The 20,490-nt window shown below is 53.3% G+C and overlaps 1 protein-coding gene across 4 annotated transcripts in view; it reads left to right on the plus strand.

Moving 5' to 3' along the window:
- The window catches only part of CCM2 (CCM2 scaffold protein), a gene marked incomplete at both ends in the record, with an annotated part of 37,739 nt that extends 17,746 nt beyond the window's left edge, over positions 1–19,993 (plus strand). Inside the window, 9 exons of one of the 4 annotated variants that reach the window (XM_080701519.1) lie at positions 3,596–3,769; positions 11,344–11,427; positions 12,053–12,236; positions 12,616–12,752; positions 13,655–13,790; positions 17,094–17,151; positions 17,634–17,772; positions 18,270–18,408; positions 19,713–19,993. In XM_080701519.1, the coding sequence (XP_080557645.1) occupies positions 3,596–3,769; positions 11,344–11,427; positions 12,053–12,236; positions 12,616–12,752; positions 13,655–13,790; positions 17,094–17,151; positions 17,634–17,772; positions 18,270–18,408; positions 19,713–19,993 (1,332 nt within the window). The remainder of the gene's footprint in view (positions 1–3,595; positions 3,770–11,343; positions 11,428–12,052; positions 12,237–12,615; positions 12,753–13,654; positions 13,791–17,093; positions 17,152–17,633; positions 17,773–18,269; positions 18,409–19,712) is intronic. The other 3 variants (XM_080701520.1, XM_080701521.1, XM_080701522.1) reach the window with 3 other exon arrangements.
- Between the last annotated feature and the right edge of the window lie 497 nt (positions 19,994–20,490).

Genomic DNA, 20,490 nt, shown 5'->3' on the forward strand with positions numbered 1-20,490 from the left:
TACTTCAAAGGTATACCCCCAGTCTTATTTTTATTATTTACCTTTTTTTTGTGTGTGTGGTACTGGGGAAGGAACCCAGGGACATTCTACCTTCGAGCTACACCCCAGCTTTATTTTTATTTACTTTGAAACAAGGTCTGAATGAGTTTCAAGGGGCTTAAGTAGCTGAGGCTATCCTCGAACCATGATCCTCCTGTCTCAGCCTCCTCAGTGCTGGGATTACAAGCGTGCACCATCATGCCCAGCTTTCAGCCCTACTTTTTATTCCTTATTTGGAAACAGAGTCTCACTGAATTGCAAAGGGCCTCTCTAAGTAGCTGAGGCTGTCTTCGAACCATGATCCTCCTGTCTCAGCCTCTCAAATGTTGGGATTACAAGCGTGCATCACCATAAAAATATTTTTGAACATTAAAAAAAATATTTTTTATTTTGAGACAAGGTCTTGTTAAGTCGCTGAGGCTGGCCTTGAATTTGTGACCCTACTGAATCCATGCTCCGCTGCGTCCAGCTTATTTACTTATTAAAAAGGACTTGCATAATCTAAATAGGAGAGAGAATAGAATTCTGAAGGGGGTAGGATGGGGATTTCCCTTCTTATTTCCCTGCACAGGGCACAGGAGCGATCCCTAATGTGTCATTTGTATTTGCCTTACCATCTGAATCACAGTCCTTTGTGCTGGTTCCCACATGCAGGCTCCCGTCCACTTCCAAGTCCCCTCAGATGGGCACTGAGTCCAAGGCCTCTGGGAAGGGAAGGCCCTGGGACTCAGGCTGCTGGGCTCCATCCTGCCCGCCCCCTGAGCTACAGGACCCTGTGCCTGCCATGCAGCTCCAGAGAGGAAGTATTTGGTGGCTCACAAGGCTCTGAACCTGGATCACAGTCTTGTCCTAGGTGGGCACATGGATGAAGAGCTCGGGTGGATGTTAGGTCTGACATCCAGTATGAGGCTTTGGTACTATCTTTATAATTGCAGCAGTTGAAGGAGACAAATTTTATGATGTGTTGTCAGTAGGGAACACAGCCATAAAAATAATTGTTGCTATATGTTTTGCTTGTTCACAACATGTTGGAAGTGTGCTCAGAGCTCTCTGTAGAGTATTGCACAGACTGCTCATGATAACCTGCAAGGATCTTGAACCATTTTAATTAATTTTTAATTTTTAAGTATTTTGATTCTGGGAATTGAACCCAGAGGCATTCTACCTTTGAGCTGTACCCCCACCCCGATTTTCTCTTTCCCTTCTCTTCCTCCTCCTCCCTCCTCCTCCTCCTCCTCCTCCTCCTCCTCCTCCTCCTCCTTCTTCTCCTTCTCCTCCTCCTCCTCTTCCTCCTCCTCCTCCTCCTCCTTCTTCTTTTTTGGTGGTACTGGGAATGGAACCCAGGGGCCTTCTACCTCCGGGCTACACTTCCAGACCTGTTTTATTTTTTATTTGGAAACAGGGTCTCTTAAACCAGCTGAGGCTGGCTTCGAACCTGCGCGATCCTCCTGTCTCAGCCTCCCAAGCATGGGGATTACAAGCGTGCGCCACCACGCCCAGCTTCTTTCTTTTTTTTTTTGCTTTCTTTCTTTTTGTGGTGGTAGGGATGGAACCCAGGGGCATTCTATGAACTACACCCCCAACCCTATTTTATTCTTTTATTTTGAGACAGGGCCTCACTAAGTTGCTGAGGCTGGCTGAAAACCTGTTATCCTCCTTTCTCAGCCTCCCAAGTACTGGGATTGCAAGTGTGTGCCACCATGCCTGGCCCTGATTTTATTTCTTATTTAGAAATGGTCTCACTGGGGTGCTGGGAGCCTTGCTAAGTTGCCAAGGTTGTCTTCAAACCTTTGATCCTCTTGTCTCAGCCTCCCAAATACTGGGATTATAGTGTGCCGGCATTGAACCCATTTTAGAGATGGTAAGCGCTTGGCTAACGTTACAGTCTGCTTAGAAATCAGTGTAGCCCAGATCATGCCAAAGCAACGGTCTGGCCCTCCAGCCCAAGGAACTTGTTCACCAGCAGCACAGGGTCTCTGACATGCAGACCCCCCCCCCATACACCAGCAGGGCACAGCATGGTGGTGGTGTGACACATGCCAGGTCAGTGCCGTGGCTTCTTGTTATGTTTTGTTGAATGGAACTCTTTATTCCATGTTTTTCAGGGGATCAGTGGCATAAAACCCAGATGTCAAAGGGCCAACATTTGAATGGTTGACAGTGAAGCTGCAGGGCAGAGAATGCTCAGGCTCCTCTATCAGGAGGCAGCAGAGCCAAGAAAGACATTAGGGTTGCTTTGTGAGGAGGGGACTTTGTTTGCTTGGATTCTCTTCGGATGCTGGCGAGCTAAAGTGTCCCTAGAGCAGGGTCTGACCCTTGACTGGTTATGGGGGTGATGGCAGGATCTGCTAGGAGCTGCTGGCTCACCAGATCCGGCCTTTGTTGGGTGTAGTCACAGAGCTCTGCCCTCACCTGTGATTACCCTTCCATGAGATTGGTTGGGCGAGGTGTCCTCTGGGACAGCGTGTCCTATGACACCATAGTACATTGAATGTAGTATGTGGCTAGCTTTCCCATGTGCAGGGGAGGGACAGGATGAACACTTCTGTTAAGTGTTTGGTGATGGCAGACAGCCTACTCTGGGCCTGCTTGTGGCCCAGCTGCTCTCCGGGTGCGCGATCGCTCCATCCGGGTGGTAAACTGGAGGGGGTGTTGGTGTCTCCTCCCTGAGTACCTGTCTAATCACAGAAAGCAGCGGGCCGTCATTCTCTCCCGTATGGGTCATGGCTTGGGCTCCAGGCCCGTGCTGGGGGCATTGCTGCAGAGGTAGTTTTCCTGGCTGTGTTCCTCTGGCCGTGAAGCGGCCTGCAGCGCCATCTCTCAGCAGGACATGGCATTGCTTCTTCATAGTGCCCACCAGGAGGATTGCCTTCGTTTATCTCACTCTTGCTGTTTAAATTCATGGCGGTTAGTCGTCAGGGCTGACTCCAGGCGGCTGCACAGGGTGTGAGGTTGCTGGGTCAGGGCCCGCCAGCCCCTGATCGGCCTCTTCCCTCGTGGGTCTGGTTGGTGATGGGCATTCTTATGGTCAGAGCCTGGAGTCTGGAGGGGGTGCAGAGGGCAGGGGTTGCATCAGGAGCACGTGCTCCCCTAGAGATGAATTTCTGCAGATCACCGTCCTCCATGGCTGCTGAGATGTGCTCTTGTTGATGGCAGCCTGGCCGCGCCGCTTCCCTGACCTCCGTGCTCTCTGAAGTGAAGGTGCTCAGTCACACCAGGAGGAGGTGGAGCGAGCTTTGAGCTTTGATTTGTCTTCTGGGCGAACTCTGCCCCGTCTGTCCTCTGCTCGCCTTCTCAGTGTGCTAGGAGCAGGTGAACAGGCCTCTGTGCCGAGACCGCGGAGCACCGTGCCACCTGGGCTGGGAGCCGCCAGAGCCGCTCGCCAGAGCCGCCCGCGAAGCTGGTGTGTTCTTGGCCCTTTCTTACTGGCCTGGCCTGGCCAGTCCCTGTTCGCCTGGGGTCCGTGGTGGAGGTTTTCACTGCTGTTTGTGAGCCGTGGTACAATGCAAAGCATTTGTGAATAATGAACTCCAATCATTGCCATTTCTGCCTGCAGCCTGGAATTGTGTCGCCATTTAAACGAGTATTCCTAAAAGGTGAAAAGAGTAGAGATAAGAAAGCCCATGAGAAGGTGACAGAGAGGCGCCCTCTGCACACTGTGGTGCTGTCATTGCCCGAGCGCGTCGAGCCAGACAGACTGCTGAGCGACTATATTGAGAAGGAGGTGAAGGTAAGTCCCGCGGGCGGCAGGGCGCCCGCCAGACCCGGAGTCGGCGAGGGGCCTGCACACAGAGCCTGAGCCCATGTCCCACTGTCTTCCCTGTGCAATGGATCGAATGGCCAGAAAGCCCAAAACCCAGGTTCCCGTCCCTGACCCGGTTTCTGGTTCTTTCTGCGGTAGTGTGCTTCCTCCTGGTCTCAAGGCCGTGTGCGCAGTGTGTCCGGCTCCACCAGGCGAAGGCTGCAGAGCTGGGAGAATGACGAGAGTTATTTGGCTGAGTGCTGACACAGTGGCACAAGCCTGGAACCCAGCGACCCGGGAGGCTGGGGCAGTGGTAGAATGCTTGCCTAGTATGTGTGAGGCCTGTACCCGAGAGACTAAGCCTCGTGACGTCCCCTAACCTGCAAATAATGAGTGAAGAGGTATGAAGTCGTGAGGTCAGGGAAATGGCCAGGAGAGGAAGCCAAGGGGTGCGATGACGGTTTGAGCCGAGGCTGGACGCGAGGGCTTGCAGGGAGGTGCCCAGGTGTCCCGCGGCCTGAGGGGGACTCCCAGTCTGACCTGGCCCTGCCCGGGGCCAGCTGCCCCTTCTCACGAGGCCGGGGCTTTGCACTTGCACACACCTGGCCTACGAGAGGATGGGCGAGACCCAGACTGAGACAAGAAGTTAAGTCACCGTCTGCTCTGAGCGGGAGGACACCGACCCCTTTCTCTTTCAGGCTTCTAGAATGCCTGTACCCGGCCTCTCCCACCAGGGGACTCATGGAAAGGTGCTAAGCGGGAAGGAGTGTCTCCATACTGGTCCTGGGGTTACCACCCAACCCACCTGGGGAGAGCCCAAGCTCCTCCACCTCTGCCACAGCGTCGGTCAGCCTTTCAGAGCCTCCTTTTAAACCCAGGCAGCCAAGGACAAATCAACGTTTGAGGAAAGCTTTTAATATAAAGACAGCCTAAGACAAGTGCAAAAATTAGATATGATAAAACAGCAACAGTGCAGAAGATAGGGGAAAATCTTTGAAGCAGTCAAGTGTCGCTAATGTCAGGGATCTTTATGTTCTGAGAAATGCATCATCAGGCGACTTGGTGATTGTGTGAACACTGTAGAACCTACTTACACAGGCTTGACGGTGTGCTCAGTCACTTGAGTGGTTTTGATACAGAGATGTATAGTCTAGAGCCCACGCCTTTAATCCCAATACTTGGAAGACTGAGACAGGAGGATCACAGGTTCAAGGCCAGCCTCAGCAATTTAGTGGGGTCCTCAGCAACTTAGTGAGACCCTGAGTCAATATTTAAAAAAAAAAAAGCTGGGCATGGTGGCGCACGCTCGTAATCCCAGTACTTAGGAGGCTGAGATAGATGATCATGGGTTCCAGCCTCAGGAACGTAGGCCCTGTTTCAAAATAAAGAGTGAAATAGGGCTGGGGGTATAGCTCAGAGATAGAATACTCCTGGGTTCCATCCCCAGTACCACACAAAATCAATAAATAAAAAATAAAATGGGCTGAGGTATAGCTTGGTAGAATGTCCTTGGGTTTCATCCCCCAGTGCCACACACATGGAAAAAATATATATAGTATATTTATTTGTTTATTTATTTATTTATTTATTTATTTATTTATTTATTTATTTATTTATTTTGGGAGTACTAGGGATGGAACCCAGGGGCATTCTACCTCTGAGCCACACCTCCAGCCTCATTTTTTATTCTTTATTTTGAAACAGGGTCTCACTGAGTTACAAAGGGCCTCACTAAGTAGCTGAGGCTGTCCACAAACTGCAATCCTCCTGTCTCAGCCTCCCAAATGCTGGGATTACAAGCGTGCACCACTACGCCCAAGAAATTTATTATTGTTAATTTTATTTTATTTTTTGAGATACTGGAGATGGAACCCAAGGGCATTCTACCTCTCAGCTACATCCTCAACCCTATGCTAAGTTGCAGAGGGCTTCATCAAGTTGCTGAGGCTGGCTGTAAACCTGTGTTCTTCTCAGCCTCCCAAATACTGGAGCCACAGATGTGCACCACCATGCCTGGCTAGCGTAGTAAACTTAAAAGCCAACAACTTAGTGATTTGTTATTGTCATCAGGTGTTCTTTACTGTGCATAATTGTACATGCTATACTTTAATTTTTTTAAATTTTTGGTACTGGGGATTGAACCAAGGGCATTCTACTTCAAGTTACATCCCAGCCCTTTATATTTTTTAGTTTTGAAACAGTGTTGTTAAGTTGCTTGAGGCTGTCCTCGAACCTACAATTCTGTCTCAGCCTTCCAAGTACTGTAATTACATGCCTGGCTTGTGCTCTACTTCTACACAGCAGGCTGTTCAATAGGTTTATTTACACCAACCTCATCACAAATTGAGTAACGGTCATGCTGTGACTTTAGGATAGCTGGAAGATTCTCAATGGGAATGTTTTGCCTTTTTTACGCGCGCGTGTGTGTTCGTGTTCCTGGGGACTGAACCTAGGAATTCTACTTCTGTGGTACTGGGTAAGGAACCCAGGGGCATTCTACCTCTGAACTATACCTCCAGCCCTATTTTTTTATTCTCTATTTTGAAACAAGGTCTTATGAAGTTGCGGTGGGCCTCATTAAATACTGGGATTACAAGCATGCGCTACCACACCCAGCTTCCCAGACCCATTTTTTACTTATTTAATTTTTTATTTTTATTTATTTATTTATTTTTGTGGTACTGGGGATGGAACCCAGGGCATTCTACCTCCAACCTACACCCCCAGCCCTATTTTTTATCCTTCATTTTGAAACAGGGTCTCACTGAGTTGCAAAGGGCCTCACTAAGTAGCTGAGGCTGTCCGCAAACCGCGATCCTCCGGTCTTAGTCTCCCAAGTATTGGGATTCCAAGAGTGTGCCAGTACGCCTGGCTGTTTGACTTTTTAAACTGTATACATTTATCACTTTGATAAAGTAAAAACAGTCACAACAAAGCCCACGAGTGATAAGGAAACACTTACTCCCACATACTCCAGCGTGGTTCTTCATGGAAAGCATTTTGTGTTTAGAATGAATGTTAATAAAGTTGACAGGAACTTAGTGGCTCCTATTTTTGGAATGGTTACTGTGTGCAGCAACACTGTTTAACGTTTTCAAATGCATTCTTGTTTAATCCTCACATACCTTCATGAGTAGAAGATTCCCTTTGTGTTCTCCATCATACACCCGACATCTGGTGCTAGGCTGGCTTGTGTAGGCGTCGGGCCTGGTGACTGCAGGCGTGTGCGCACGTCAGGCCTGTTCTTTGGTTTCCAGTCTGGGAGACACAGTAGGTAATTAATCCAAGTCCAAGAACTTCTTGGTTAGACTTGTTATTATTTCTTAAAAAAACTATAATTAGCCAGGCGTGATGGCTCATGCTTAAAATCCCAGTACTTGGGAGTCTGAGACAGGGGGATCACAGCTTCACAGCGAAGCCTCAGCAACCTCCTGAGATAGTCCACAACTTATTGAGACTCTGTTTCCAAATAAAAAATAAAATAGAAGCTGGGCATGATGGCGCATGCTTGCAATCCCAGCATTTGGAAGGCTGAAACAGGAGGATTGTGGTTCATGGCCAGCCTCATCTTACTTAGTGAGGCCTCCACAACTTAGTGAGACCCTGTTTCAAAATAATGCTGGGCGTGGTGCTGCACACTTGTAATCCCAGCGCTTGGGAGGCTGAGACAGGAGGATTGCACAGGTTAAAAGTGAGCCTCAGCTACTTAGTGAGGCTCTTAGCAAATTGGTGAGACTCTGTTTCCAAATAAGTATAGCCCAGAGGTAGAAAGCCCCTGGGTTCCACCCCCAGAACCACACACACAAAAATTTTTTTTAATTAAGAATAATTTTGAAACAGGGCATAGCTTGGAGGTAGAATGCCCCTGGTTCAACCCCCAGTTCCACACACACACACACACACACACACAAAGTAGGGGTGGGGTTGTATCTTGGAGGTAGAATGAGCCTGAGTTCAAGTCCTAGTACCCCCCAACACACACACATAAAAAGGGTTGAGGTATAATTCAGAGGTAGAATGCTCCTGAGTTCCATCCCCGTTACCACACACAAAAATTATAATCGAGGGTGCTTTTTATTTGTGTATCTGTTGGTGTGCTGGAGATGGAACACAAGGTTTCTGCATGCATTCTACCACTGAGCTGCACACTCCGACCGTACCCTGTTTGGTGTGTGTGTGTGTGTGTGTGTGTGTGTGTGTGTGTGTGTGTGTGGTACTGGGGATTGGACCCAGAGTCATTCTACTTCTGAGCTATATTTCCAGCCCTATTTTATTTTTTATTTGAAATAGGGTCTCACTAAGTTGCTGAGCCTGGCTGGTTGGTTGGCTGCAAACCTGTAATCCTCCTGTTTCAAACTCCCAAGTACTGGGATTACAGGCATGTGCTTTTACAATTAATTTTATTATGATTATGATTATGATTATTTGCAGTACTGGGAATTGAACCCAGGAACATTCTACCTCTGAGCTATACCCCCAGCCCTATTTTTAATTTTATTTATTTATTTATTTATTTATTTATTTATTTATTTATTTTGTGGTACTGCGGATGGAACCCAGGGGCATTCTACCTCCTTTTGTCTATTTTTGCTTTTGTTTTCTGTTTTGAGGGTTTTATCCAAAAAAAATCATTGCTTGCACTTTTTTTTCCTGCCTCCGAGTTATATCCCTAGCCCTGTTTTTAGTTTATATTTATTTATTGGTGGTACTGGGGTTCCTGGAAACCCTTCTACTTCCGGGCTACACTCCCAGACCTATTTTTATACTTTTTTGTTTGGAAACAGGGTCTCTTAAGCCAGCAAAACTGGCTTTGAACCTGCGCAATCCTCTTGTCTCCGCCTCCCAAGCATGGGGATTACAAGTCTGCTCCACCACGCCCAGCTTATTTATTTTTTGGGTCTGGAACCCAAGGGGAATCGACCTCCGAGCTACACCCCTGCCCTGTTTTTTATTTTTTATTTCAAAACAGGGTCTCACTAAGTTGCTTAGAGCCTCACTAAGTAGCTGAGGCTGGCTTTGAACCTGTGCGATCCTCCTGCCTCAGCCTCCCAAGCACTGGGATTGATTACAAGGGTGCGCCACCATGCCCAGTTCTAATTTTTTATTCTTTATTTTGAAACAGGTTCTCACTAAGTTGCGGAGGGCCTCACTAAGTAGCTGAGGCTGTTCGCAAACCGCAATCTTCCTGTCTCGGCCTCCCCAGTGCTGGGATTACAAGCGTGCGCCACCACGCCCGGTTTTATTTTTTTATTTTTGAAACAAGGTCTCACTAAGTTGCAGAGGGCTTCAGTAAGTAGCTGAGGCTGGCTGCAGACCTATGATTCCTTGTCTCAGGTACTGTGATTACAAGTGTGCACCACCATGCCTTGCTATATGGCAAGTTTCAAAATGCGCGCAGGTGCGCACACATGCGCGCACACACATATGAGGTAAATTGCAGAAGTGGGGTTCCTGGATCTGTAAGGCTGGGCTCCTCAGTTTGACAGCGATTTCCGATTGCTCTTCATAGAGAAGGTGAGCCAGCGCGGGCCACTGGCAGTCTGTGAGCCACTTGTCTCCAGCCTCTGATCTTTGCTAACGGGTAAAGTGTTCTTAGTATAGTTCTCCTTGTGCGTGGGGCGAGGTCTCTGGAAGTGGTGAGGTGCCAGGCCTCCTCTGCACCGTCTCTCTAGAGCAGGGCCCCTTTTCCTGGGCTTGGGCTTGTCTCAGTGTTCCCAGGGGCGCTCCGCCTGTCAGTCGGCAGAGCAGTCGTCCTCCTAGGCTGTCGCTTGTCTTTGTTGTCGTCGTCTTCAGTGGCTCTCCAGCAGGAAGGAGATTGTGTTCAGCTGCTCTGTCAGGGGCGTGCGCGGAGCAGGAGCAGGAGCAGGAGCAGGAGCAGCTCGCTGCGCGAGGCAGGGCCTTGGTGGACACCTGCCGCGCCTGCTGCCCTCTGCCCTCTGCTTCCCCGCGCTGGCTTTCTCACCTGTCCTCTCCATCCGACTCTGGGCTTCCGGCATTAGTTGATCTTTGTTGCTGGAGACCTTTCCAGATGAAGTGCAGTCCAGCTGCACAGTGAGGCCAAGGCTGCCTGGCACACTGAAGTGTTTTCAGTATAGGAAGTTATTGCCGGGTGTGGTGGTGGCATGCGCTTGTGATCTCAGCATTTGGGAGGCTGAGACAGGAGGATTGAGGTTTGCGGCCAGCCTCAGCTACTTAGCGAGGCCCTTTGCAACTCAGTGAGACCTTTCAAAACAAAGAATAATAAATAGGGCTGGGTGCGTAGCTTGGAGGTAGAATGCCCCTGGGTTCCATCCCCAGGACCACAAAAATAATAACAACAATAATAATAGTAACAACTAAAAAATCAACCATTGAAAACACGGAGTTGGTGTATAAGACCCAGGCACGAGCCCAGCGGCTCTAGAGCTGCGGCTCAGGGCCTGCCACGTGCCAGCCCTGGGTCGTCACGGTCTGCTGAGCCAGGTGCCTCAGGGCACACATAAAAGAGACCTATTTATATCATGCCCTGATCCATTTTGTGTTGCCGTGGTATGCTGCAGACTTGGCTTTTGACAGTGACCAGGACTGTGTTTCTCATGGTTCTTTTTGTTTGTTTGTTTGTTTTTACTGGAAATGGAACCCAGAGGCTTTCTACCTCCGGGCTATACTCCCAGACCCATTTTATATTTTATTTGGAAACAGGGTCTCACTTAAGTTGCTGAGAGCCTCACTAAGTAGCTGAGGCTGGCTTCGAACCTGCACGATCCTCCTCTCTCAGCTTCCCAAGCGCGGGGATTACAAGTGTGCGCCACCACGCCCGGCTCTCAAGGTTCTTAAGACTGAGAAAGAATGAAGGCGCTGGAGAACCTTCTGGTGCCTGGTCCCATGATGAGGGCAGAAGGGCTGGAGAGCAGGGGGCCAGCCCCACCCTCTGATTTGCTTATCGGTGCCAGGGATGGAATCCAGGGGCATCTGCCTCTGAGCCACATCCTTGGCCCTGTTTTATTTCTTATTTCGAAATAAGGTCTCACTGAGCTGCAGAGGGCTTTGCGTTGCTGAGGCTGGCCTGGAGCCTGTGATCCTACTGCCTCAGCCTCCCAAGTACTGATGATAAGCGTGTACCACCATGCCCTGCCCAGCTCCTCCTTTTGATAAGGACCCCACTGCCCAGGAGGGAGCCCACTCCCGCCATGGCAGCATTAGTCCTGGCTGAAGCAGGGCGCTCAGGATCTGAGCGCCCCCGGCCCCGGCCCTGGCCCCGCATCGTTGTCTGGGGTGCGTTTCTAGGACAGGGCTCGGGGGACACACTCAAGCCGTGGCGCTCATCTCTCTCTTGCCGTGTCTCAGCTGTGTTGACCTTCGTGATTGTGGACCACTGATTGTGGATCATCTTTAGTGGGACTGTTCATGGCTCCTTGCTTTCAGTTTCCCAGCAGTGATGAGGAAACATCTGCCGTCCCGCCTGGCGGCCCTGGGGAGGCCGGGGCCTGGAGGCCTGAGGATGGCCTTCTTTGCTCCGGGCTGCGGCGATGTGGCGTGGCTGGCCGTCCCCTTCTCACGGCGCTTTCTCTGCTCTTTTTCAGTATTTAGGTCAGCTGACATCTATACCAGGATACCTGAATCCCTCCAGTAGGACAGAAATCCTGCACTTCATAGACAATGCAAAGGTAACTCCGTCCTCCCGAGCTCATGGCCGGGGGACCCTGTTCTGTCCCTTCCCCAAGCCCTTGGCCCTCGTACCTTGGCCATGGAGACTGTTCCTCAGTCCGCGCATTAACTTCATTCTCCAGACTTGCTCAGTATAGTTTGGGGCTATTTTCTTTCCTTTTTTGATGAACTATTTTTATTTTATTTATTTATTTATTTTTATTTTTTTATTTTTTGGTGGTACTTGGGGTTGAACCCAGAGGCTTTCTACCTCCGGGCTATACTCCCAGACCTATTTTTATATTTTATTTGGAAACAGGGTTTCAATATGTTGCTGAGAGCCTCACTAAGTAGCTGAGGCTGTCTTTGATCCTCCTGTGTCAGCCTCCCAAGTGCGGGGATTACAAGCGTGCGCCACCACGCCCGGCTTTTGATGAACTATTTTTAGAATTCACAATTTCAAGGTACTCCAAATCACACACTGAAAGTTCAAACCTGAAAGCAGTTTGAGAGGAATCCCCAGGCGGGTGGCGCTGGCGCCCGAGTGACCACACTGCTGGCTGTGCGTGACACCGCTGTACAGCGCTCCAGAGAGGAGCCGGCGCTGGCCAGGCAGGCCCACTCTGATCCCATGGCTTTTCTCAGCGAGCCCACCAGCTCCCTGGCCACCTGACGCAGGAGCACGACGCTGTGCTTAGCCTGTCTGCCTACAACGTCAAGCTGGCCTGGAGGGACGGGGAGGACATCATCCTCAGGGTGCCCATCCACGACATTGCTGCTGTCTCCTATGTCCGAGATGATGCCGCCCACCTGGTGGTCCTGAAGACAGGTATGGACGGAGGGCGGGCCTCGTCCTCAGCTCTCAGGAACTGAGCACAGGCTCAGTAACACCAAGGTTCCTCGTGGTAAAGACGAGGTCGTCTTAAACTGGTTCCTCTGCCTTAGGAGGCTGGCTTGTGACTGCTAAGGCCACCACCGAGACCTCTGAGGGTACTCTGGAACCTTGGCCTTCAGGCCTGGCTGTTCCCACCTCCTTTGGGGAAGGAGAGGGGACCTGCCCAGAGAGTGCCCCTGGCACAGGCCAGTCACCTGGGCTGTTCGGTGGACCCCTGAGCCAGGTAAAGGGCTCCTGAGCTGTTTTAGGAGCAGCCCAGCTGCTGCCTGACCTCTTTCTGCTGGGCTAACCTGATAGGGTGTTCATTTATCAGCCCAGGACCCAGGTATCTCCCCCAGCCAGAGTCTGTGTGCAGAAAGTTCCAGAGGCTTCAGTGCAGGCTCCCTGTCGGAGAGCACAGTGGGGCCGGTGGAGGCTTGCTGCCTGGTCATCCTGGCTGCAGAGAGCAAGGTGAGACCTCCCCTGTGCATACCCAGACCTTGCCGCCCAGCTCGCAACCAGGCCCGCCTGGCCCCTTCTAACTCCAGCTCTGCCCACAGCCTGGTCTCACCACGACCTGGCCCGTCCTATAGCCCAGCCCTGCCTGTGGCCAGGTCCCATCCACAGCTCTGCTGGACCCCTACCCCTCTGCCCAGCATGGCCAAGGTACTGCCCTGCCTTGTCCTCCCAAGCCCACCCTACTCCCAGTTCCACACAGGCCCGCCCACCATCTGATCCTAGCCATGGCTATGACCATGCCCAGCTTGTATCCTGGCCCTGGCCATGACCTGGTCCCAGAAAGCCCCTTGCCCTTCGTACCTACCCCTGAGATCACACAGTCCCCAGCCCCGCTCTCACTCCCTCCCTGACGTGGCCAGCGGGCTTGCGCTCCTCGCCTCTTCAGTGTGCCCCTTTTTCCCCTCACCGAGGGCAGGCGGTGGCCTTAGCCACACCTGCCTGGGTCTACCAACTGCTGGCAGATTCCTCTGGGGCTGGCGCACAGCTTTGGGTCATGGTTTGGGCCCCCCTCAGCCACCCAAGAGCACAGGGCCTTAGGGAGTTGCTTAACACCTTTCTGTTTAATTTCGACCTCTGTAAGGTGGATAATAGCCACTACCTACCTTATATGCCCTATGATAGCATTTTGCTGTCCTCAGGCACCTGAAGGCACATCTGGGCCACTGTCCCTCCTCGAGAGCCCCAGGGTGGCCACGGCCCTCCACTCTGTGCCCCTCTGGGCTGTGAAAGGCAGAGGTACCTTGGCTCCTGGTCCCTGCCCATGCAGCCGCCCTGGAAGCGCCGGGAAGGTGTGGTGTCCCGCTGGCCGCTGGCTGGCCGCTGGCTGAAACGGCTGCCGCTCTCTGCCCCTGCAGGTCGCTGCGGAAGAGCTGTGCTCCCTGCTCGGCCAGGTCTTCCAGATTGTTTACACAGAGTCCACCATCGACTTCCTGGACCGAGCAATATTTGACGGTGCCTCCACACCCACCCACCACCTGTCCCTACACAGCGGTGTGTTGGGTGAAGGGGGCGCGCATCTGGGGCCGGGGGTCCCTCCTGGAACTACAGGCCCCCTGTGGGGGTGTGCAGGAGCTGGGGGCTGGCGTGGTCAGGAAGTCGCCCTTTCAGTATGCCCAGACCCAGGGCTGCTTCCAGGACCAGTCTAGAACCCAGTGGTTGCTCCTGCTGCCCGAGGCCAAGGCCCAGGCCTGGGGTGGTGGGTGGCAAGGAAAGCCGAAGTTCCTCACAGGCTTTGTGTGGCCCAGCACTTGGGAGCCTGCACCCTGGGCCTTCAGCCAGGCTGCTGCGGGGACAGCCGGCCACCTGCTGGTCTGTGCCAAACAGCCTGTGGATAGGCTCGCCGGAGCTCAGCCTCCCAAACCCAATAGCAGTTTTTCACATATTTTGTTTACAGAGGGTTTAAGGGTCTATGTAAAAAAAATCCTAGGAACAGTGCAGCCTGTTGCTCATCATTTCTTCTTTTTATGGAGACAAGTCCCCAGTAATTCCCAGGTAGAGAGCCCTGTGTCCCCAGAGTGGGAAGCGGTCCTCTGGGCAGGTGCATACCTCACTGTGAAAGTCAGTTCTGGTTCCAGTGCCATCTCTGTCTTTTTTTTTTTTTTTTTTTTTTTTTTTTAGTACTGGGGTGGAACCCAGGGGTATTCTACCTTCTAGCTACACTCCCAGCCCTAGTTTTTATTCTTTATTTTGAAACAGAGCCTCACTGAGTAGCTGAGGCTGGCTGCGAACCCCAGTCCCATCTCAGCCTCCTGAATGCTGGGATTACAAGCGTGCGCCACCGCGCCCAGCTCCACCCTGACTCTTGCCCTGAAGACCCTCTGCATGTGGGCCTCTGTGCCTCCTTTGTTCCTCTACAGCCTAGTGAGGTAGGAGCCTCCTTTCTCCCTGTTCTCCAGAAGTTGAGGCTTGGAGGTCAACAGCTTGTTCAGAGTAATGCACTCACTGTGTGGAGAGTCCAACGTCATTGTGACTGGCTTTGGCACTTATTTGGCACTTAATTCCCATTAGGGACTTTTTTTGTGTGTGTGGTACTGGGGGTGGAACCCAGGGGCTTTTCTACCTCCGGGCTACACTCCCAGACCTATTTTATACTTTATTTGGAAATAGGGTCTCACTAAGTTGCTGAGAGCTTCACTAAGTAACTGAGGCTGGCTTTGAATCTATGCTATCCTCCTTTCTCAGCCTCCCAAGCGCTGGAATTACAAGTGTGCACCACCACGCCCGGCCCATTAGGGACTTTTAAAAAAATAACTGTGAGCCGGGTGTGGTGGTGCACGCTTGTAATCCCAGTTCTCAGGAGACTGAGACAGGGGGATCCCACAAGTTCAAAGCCAGCCTCAGCTACTTAATGAGGCTCTCAGCAACTTAGTGAGACCCTGTTTCCAAATAAAATATAAAATAGGTCTGGGAGGGTAGCCCGGAGGTAGAAGGCCCCTGGGTTCCATCCCCAGTACCACACACACACACACACACACACACACACACACACACACACAAAACTATGTGGTACTGGGGATAGAATAGAACCCAGAGCCTCACGTGTGTTAGACACTGGGCTACACCCCTAGCCTTCTTTTTCTAATTTTTGTGTCTGGGATAGTCTTGCTAAGTTGACCAGACTGGCCTTGAACTCAGAGTACTTCTGCCTCAGCCTAAGTTGTGAGATTACAAGGTTCACACCCAGCTCTAAAGGTGAAAAGTCTACGCTCATGCCTGTCCAGCCTGTACGTTCCTTCACAAAAAGGAAGCACGCATGCCAGGGCTGGGTGGGGTTCCAGACCAGCCTTTCCAGACACCCCAGTGGGACGCGCACACACGTGCACACATAGGAACTCACGCACACGTCCACGCGTGTGATTGCTGCACGTATTTGTCTCAGCACCTTGCTTGTTTTCATTCTCTTCTGAAACGATAGATCACAGAAGTTTAGCAGCTTAAACAATGATTCCATCTTCTTAAGATGGTCTGTAGCCTTGCATGGCAGCTGCACACCTTATAGGCTTACCACCTGGGAAGCTGACACAGGAGGATTGCAGGTTTGAGACCAGCCCCAGCAACTTAGTAAGACTCTTAGCAACCTAGCAAGACTCTGTTTTAAAAGCAACACCAGTCGGGCGTGGTGGCACATGATTTTAATCCCAGTACTTGGGAGGCTGAGACGAAGATCGTGCAGGTTCAGAGCCAGCCTCAGCAGTTTAGTGAGGCTCTCAGCAACTTAGCGAGACCCTGTTTCCAAATAAAATATATTCTTATTTTTCTGGGGGTATAGCTTGGAGGTAGAAGGCCCTGGGTTCCATCCCCAGTATCACAAAAATAAGCTAAAACTAAAAAGGATTGGAGGTATCGCTTGGAGGTAGAATGCCCTTGTATTCAATTCCTAGTACCACAAAAACAAAAAAGAAAGAAAAGAAAGAGTTGAGTCCGTGGGGGCCTCACAGGGCTAAGGTCAGGGTCCCCAGGCTGGCGTTGGTAGGTTGCAGGGAGGACCCCTTCCTTCGCCTGGCTGCATCTGTGCCTTTTCCTACAATCACCTCTCCCTCTGCCCCTCAGCGTCCCCCTCTGTGTTTGGAACCCGTGTCCACAGCTATCCACCCACATGATCCAGGATGGGCTGGTGATTAGCAGCCCAGATTCCCCTCTGCTGTGTAACAGGACACTAGCAGTCCACAGATTAGGATGTGGCCACCTTTGGGGCTGCTGTCCTGCCCACCATTCTTACCTGGGTTGCACTGCCAGAAGTGTCCCTTTCTTCTCTCTCTTCCCAAACCTCACTTGCCTCCCAGAAAGCTTTCCTGTCTCAGTGTTGGGAAGTCCCTGTAAGATTCAGAACAGCAAAATCGTCTTTGTCACAGAGACAAAGTTCCATTAGTGCCACTGCCCAGCCAGCTGACTATGCCGGACCCTTTGCTGGGCTCAGGGGTTTGCTGAGATCTGAGGCCTCAGCTGTGTCTGGGCTGGGGACACACTGCTCAGCTTGGTGGCTTCTGCTGTGTGTGGGACAAGTACTGCAGTTTCTCTGGTTTAACTTAGCACATAGCACCCCCAAAGATTGCTGTCATTACCTTGGCCGTGGGCGAGTGGAGTCCTGTGTCCTCTGCCCAGCCAGCAGCAGGGTGTACATCTGACAGATCCCAGGAGGGGTGTAGGCTCAAGTCTGCACACAGCGCCTCCCAGGGCAGGGGCAGCTACACGATGAGGGGCTTCAGGGGCCCAAAGGATGGGGCTGTCCCCATCTCCTAAGTGCTGCTGGGGCTGGGCCCGAAGGTAGCCTTTGTTTTTACATCTTCCTTACAGATGATTCTTCCACGAAGGTGGATATTAAGGACACCTACGACGCTGAAGCCAGCACCTTGTGAGTGCACGCCTCAGTGTCCCGACCCACCGCACTGCATCTCTGCTGTCCACTGTTAGAGCCTAAGCATCCCTCGTCTCCTGCCCCGCCCACCTTTCCTGCCTCCAGAGTGACCTTGTAAAAGGCGTAGTGGGTGGCATCAGTCTTCTGCACCGCCCAGTCCTCCCTGCTCCCACCTGTGCCCTCGGTGGCCGCTCAGCCCACACCGCTGTCCACTGCCTACCTCCCTTCCCTCTGCACGGGCTGCCAGCCTCCCTCGAGCCTCGCCCTCCACAGCACTGCCGCCCCTGTCCCAGGACCCCTCCCTCTGTGCAGAGCCCACTGTGCCCAACCCTGTGGTGTCCACTCCACCATTGGCCCCTGCCCCTCAAGCCAGCTCTCGTCACCGTCCTGTATGATGCTGGCTGCCTCTCGACAGCACGCACCTGAGCTGCGGGCGCGGGGCCAGGGTACCCCTGCCCACACACACTGTTCCCCTTCAGCTGCTTCCCCGACACGCTGGATGCCAGTGGCCTGCCGCCCTTGGCCTTCTGCGTGCAGGCGGCACCCTGTGGCAAGACCGCCAGCGAGAGCGAGCTGAGCACCAGCGCTGCGGAGCTGCTGCAGGACTACATGCTGACGGTGGGCAGCGCCGGCCGGCCGGCCTCCACAGGGCGGGGGGGTGCTGGTACCAGGTCCTGGTGGGGACGGTGACTCCCACGGTGCCTGGGGTTCTGTTACTGGACACTCTGAATTCCTGATCTCATTGTTCATGGTCCAAGGGCGTGGGCCCTGGCACCAGCATCCAGGCCTGCCCGCTGACCCATGTGCTTGCTGCCCTCTGCAGCACCGGGTTGCCCCCTCCCACCCCGCCAGGAGCGCTGGGGCTCAGGAGTGTGGAGTCACGGGTACCTCGTTCCCTCCAGGGGCTGCCCTGCAGGACCTGAGGGCACAGGGGTGCATCACGGGCTCTGGCCCCACAAGGGTGCAGACCTGTGGCCAAACGGAGTGTCCTCAGCATGGGCCGTGCCTCCGAGCCAGGCCTGCCTGTGCAGGAGCTCCCACTTGGGCCGCGCGCGGCAGCTGGGCGCAGTGGGTCCGCCGTCTCAGCCTTGCGGTGCTCTGCTCTGCTCTCACAGCTGCGCACCAAGCTGTCCTCGCAGGAGATCCAGCAGTTTGCGGCGCTGCTGCACGAGTACCGCAATGGTGCCTCCATCCACGAGTTCTGCATCAGCCTGCGGCAGCTCTACGGAGACAGCCGCAAGTTCCTGCTGCTCGGTGAGGGCCGAGGTGGCTGGGCCTCCCTGGGAGTGCGTCCAGCTAAGGCAGGGGTGGGGGTCCCTTCTGAGGCCCCTGAGCTGAGCCGTGGGCAGGGCGGCCAGGACTGAACCCTGTGTTCAGGAGGACCCTTCAGAGAGGTGACACTTGAGTGGCTTTTGGCAAGTGTGTAGGAGTTTGCAGGGTGCTATCATCCCAAGGTTGAGGGACCAGCCTTTGTAAGACCCCAAAGAGCTTATCACATTTGACAGAGTGGCTGGCAGGCAGGCAGGCCTGCAGGGGAGGCTGAGGCTCAGACCCCAAACGTCTGCCCACCACCTTGAGGGGCAGTGGTGGAACTGTATCTAGTTGAGTGTCTCGGGCCTGTTCCCCCAATAAGCCAAGGGGGGCAAGTCTGTTTCCCTTTTTATTAGCCTGGTAGGCATCAGCCACCTCTGTTGGGCTCCCTGCTCATGGGTATGAAGGGATAGAGTTTAGTCGGAGCTCTCACCACCCCAAGCTCCTGTGGTCAGCCCTTCACAGGGTTCAGATCCAGGCCCCAACAGTCGTTCATAATGGGTGCCTTGGGAGGCTGCACCCAACACCTTTCCATGCCTGGTTGGAAGCCAGGCATCGGGGCACACACCTGTAATCCCAGTATTTGGTAAGAGTCAGGAGGATCACAGGTTCAAAGCCAGCCAAAGCAATTTAGTGAGGCCATCAGCAACATAGGAAGATCCTGTTTCCAAATAAAAATTAAATTGGGCTGGGGGGTAGCTCAGAGGTAGAATGTCCTGGGTTCAATCCCCAGTACCTCCTGCCATGGCCTAGGCAGGCCATTCCCCTACTGTGAAAGCCTTGCAGGGCCTGTGGGTATGTGGGGTGGGGGTTGATAACAGGAGCCCTAGCTCTGGAGGGGAGGGGCCGGGCTGCCACTCCTGTGTGCACGGGACCCTTACGCCCTCTGGGAAGCTGCAGTGGGGTTCAGAGTTTCTGTGAGATGGGTTCCTGAGTCAAGATGGCCACCCAGGGTTGGGCTGGCTCTGAGGACAGTACCTCCTTGCCGATGCCAGCAGAAGCCTGTGAGGACTGCTTGGCCTCAGCCTGCTTACCTACAAAATGGAGCTCTGAGGACTGATAGAGAATGAGAGGAGGCTGGGGAAGGTGGGCAGGACACAGCAAGCTCCCCGGGCTGGGTCCCCAGTAGAGTTGGGGTTTTGGCCAAGCCACCTGGCTCCAGGCTGTGTAGCTTGTGTCATGGGGTCCTCAGGCCACCGTGTGTGCCCTGAGCCCCTGGGTGCCCTGTGGGGCTCGTGTGTTGGCAGGCCTGAGGCCCTTCATCCCCGAGAAGGACAGCCAGCACTTTGAGAACTTCCTGGAGACCATCGGCGTGAAGGACGGCCGCGGCATCATCACTGACAGCTTCGGCCGGCACCGGCGGGCCCTGAGCACCACGTCCACCTCCACCACCAACGGGAACAGGACCGCGGGCAGCCCCGACGACCAGTCGGCGCCCTCTGAGGGGGACGAGTGGGACCGCATGATCTCTGACATCAGCAGCGACATTGAGGCGCTGGGCTGCAGCATGGACCAGGGCTCAGCCTGAGGCAGCGCTGCGCACGCCCTTCGCCCCGCTTCCCTGGGAGGAGCCTGCCTGCCTGCCGGCTCAGTGCTGGGGGCTGCAGCATGGACCAGGGCTCTTGACGGCAGCACTGCCCTCCCTCTGCATGGCCCTCCGCCCCGGCTTCCCTGGGAGGAGCCTGCATGCCTGCCTGTGGGCCCTTCCCACTCGGTGCTGGGGGGCTGCAGGCGGCAAGTGGCCCTGGGGGGCCAGGTCCTCTACTGTGAAAGTGCGGGGCCACCACGGGACATGTCCCGGTGCAGGATGGAGGGCTCGGGCGCCTCCTCCAGGGCCCCCGCAGGCCTGCACCGACCCTGCTCTGGGAGGGCCAGGCCGCGCTGGCAGGAAGAGCCGCTCCTTGGCCTGGCCCTGGACAGCTATCAGTTTTGCACATTTGTTTCTGTTGTTACTCTCAGAGACCTTAAAGAAAAGTTTACTGCAATGTGAATAATTTAATCTCTGGTTGCCAAGCATGTTTCTGA

This window comes from Muscardinus avellanarius (genome assembly GCF_963383645.1).
Source record: "Muscardinus avellanarius genome assembly, chromosome: 9".
NCBI lineage: Eukaryota > Metazoa > Chordata > Mammalia > Rodentia > Gliridae > Muscardinus > Muscardinus avellanarius.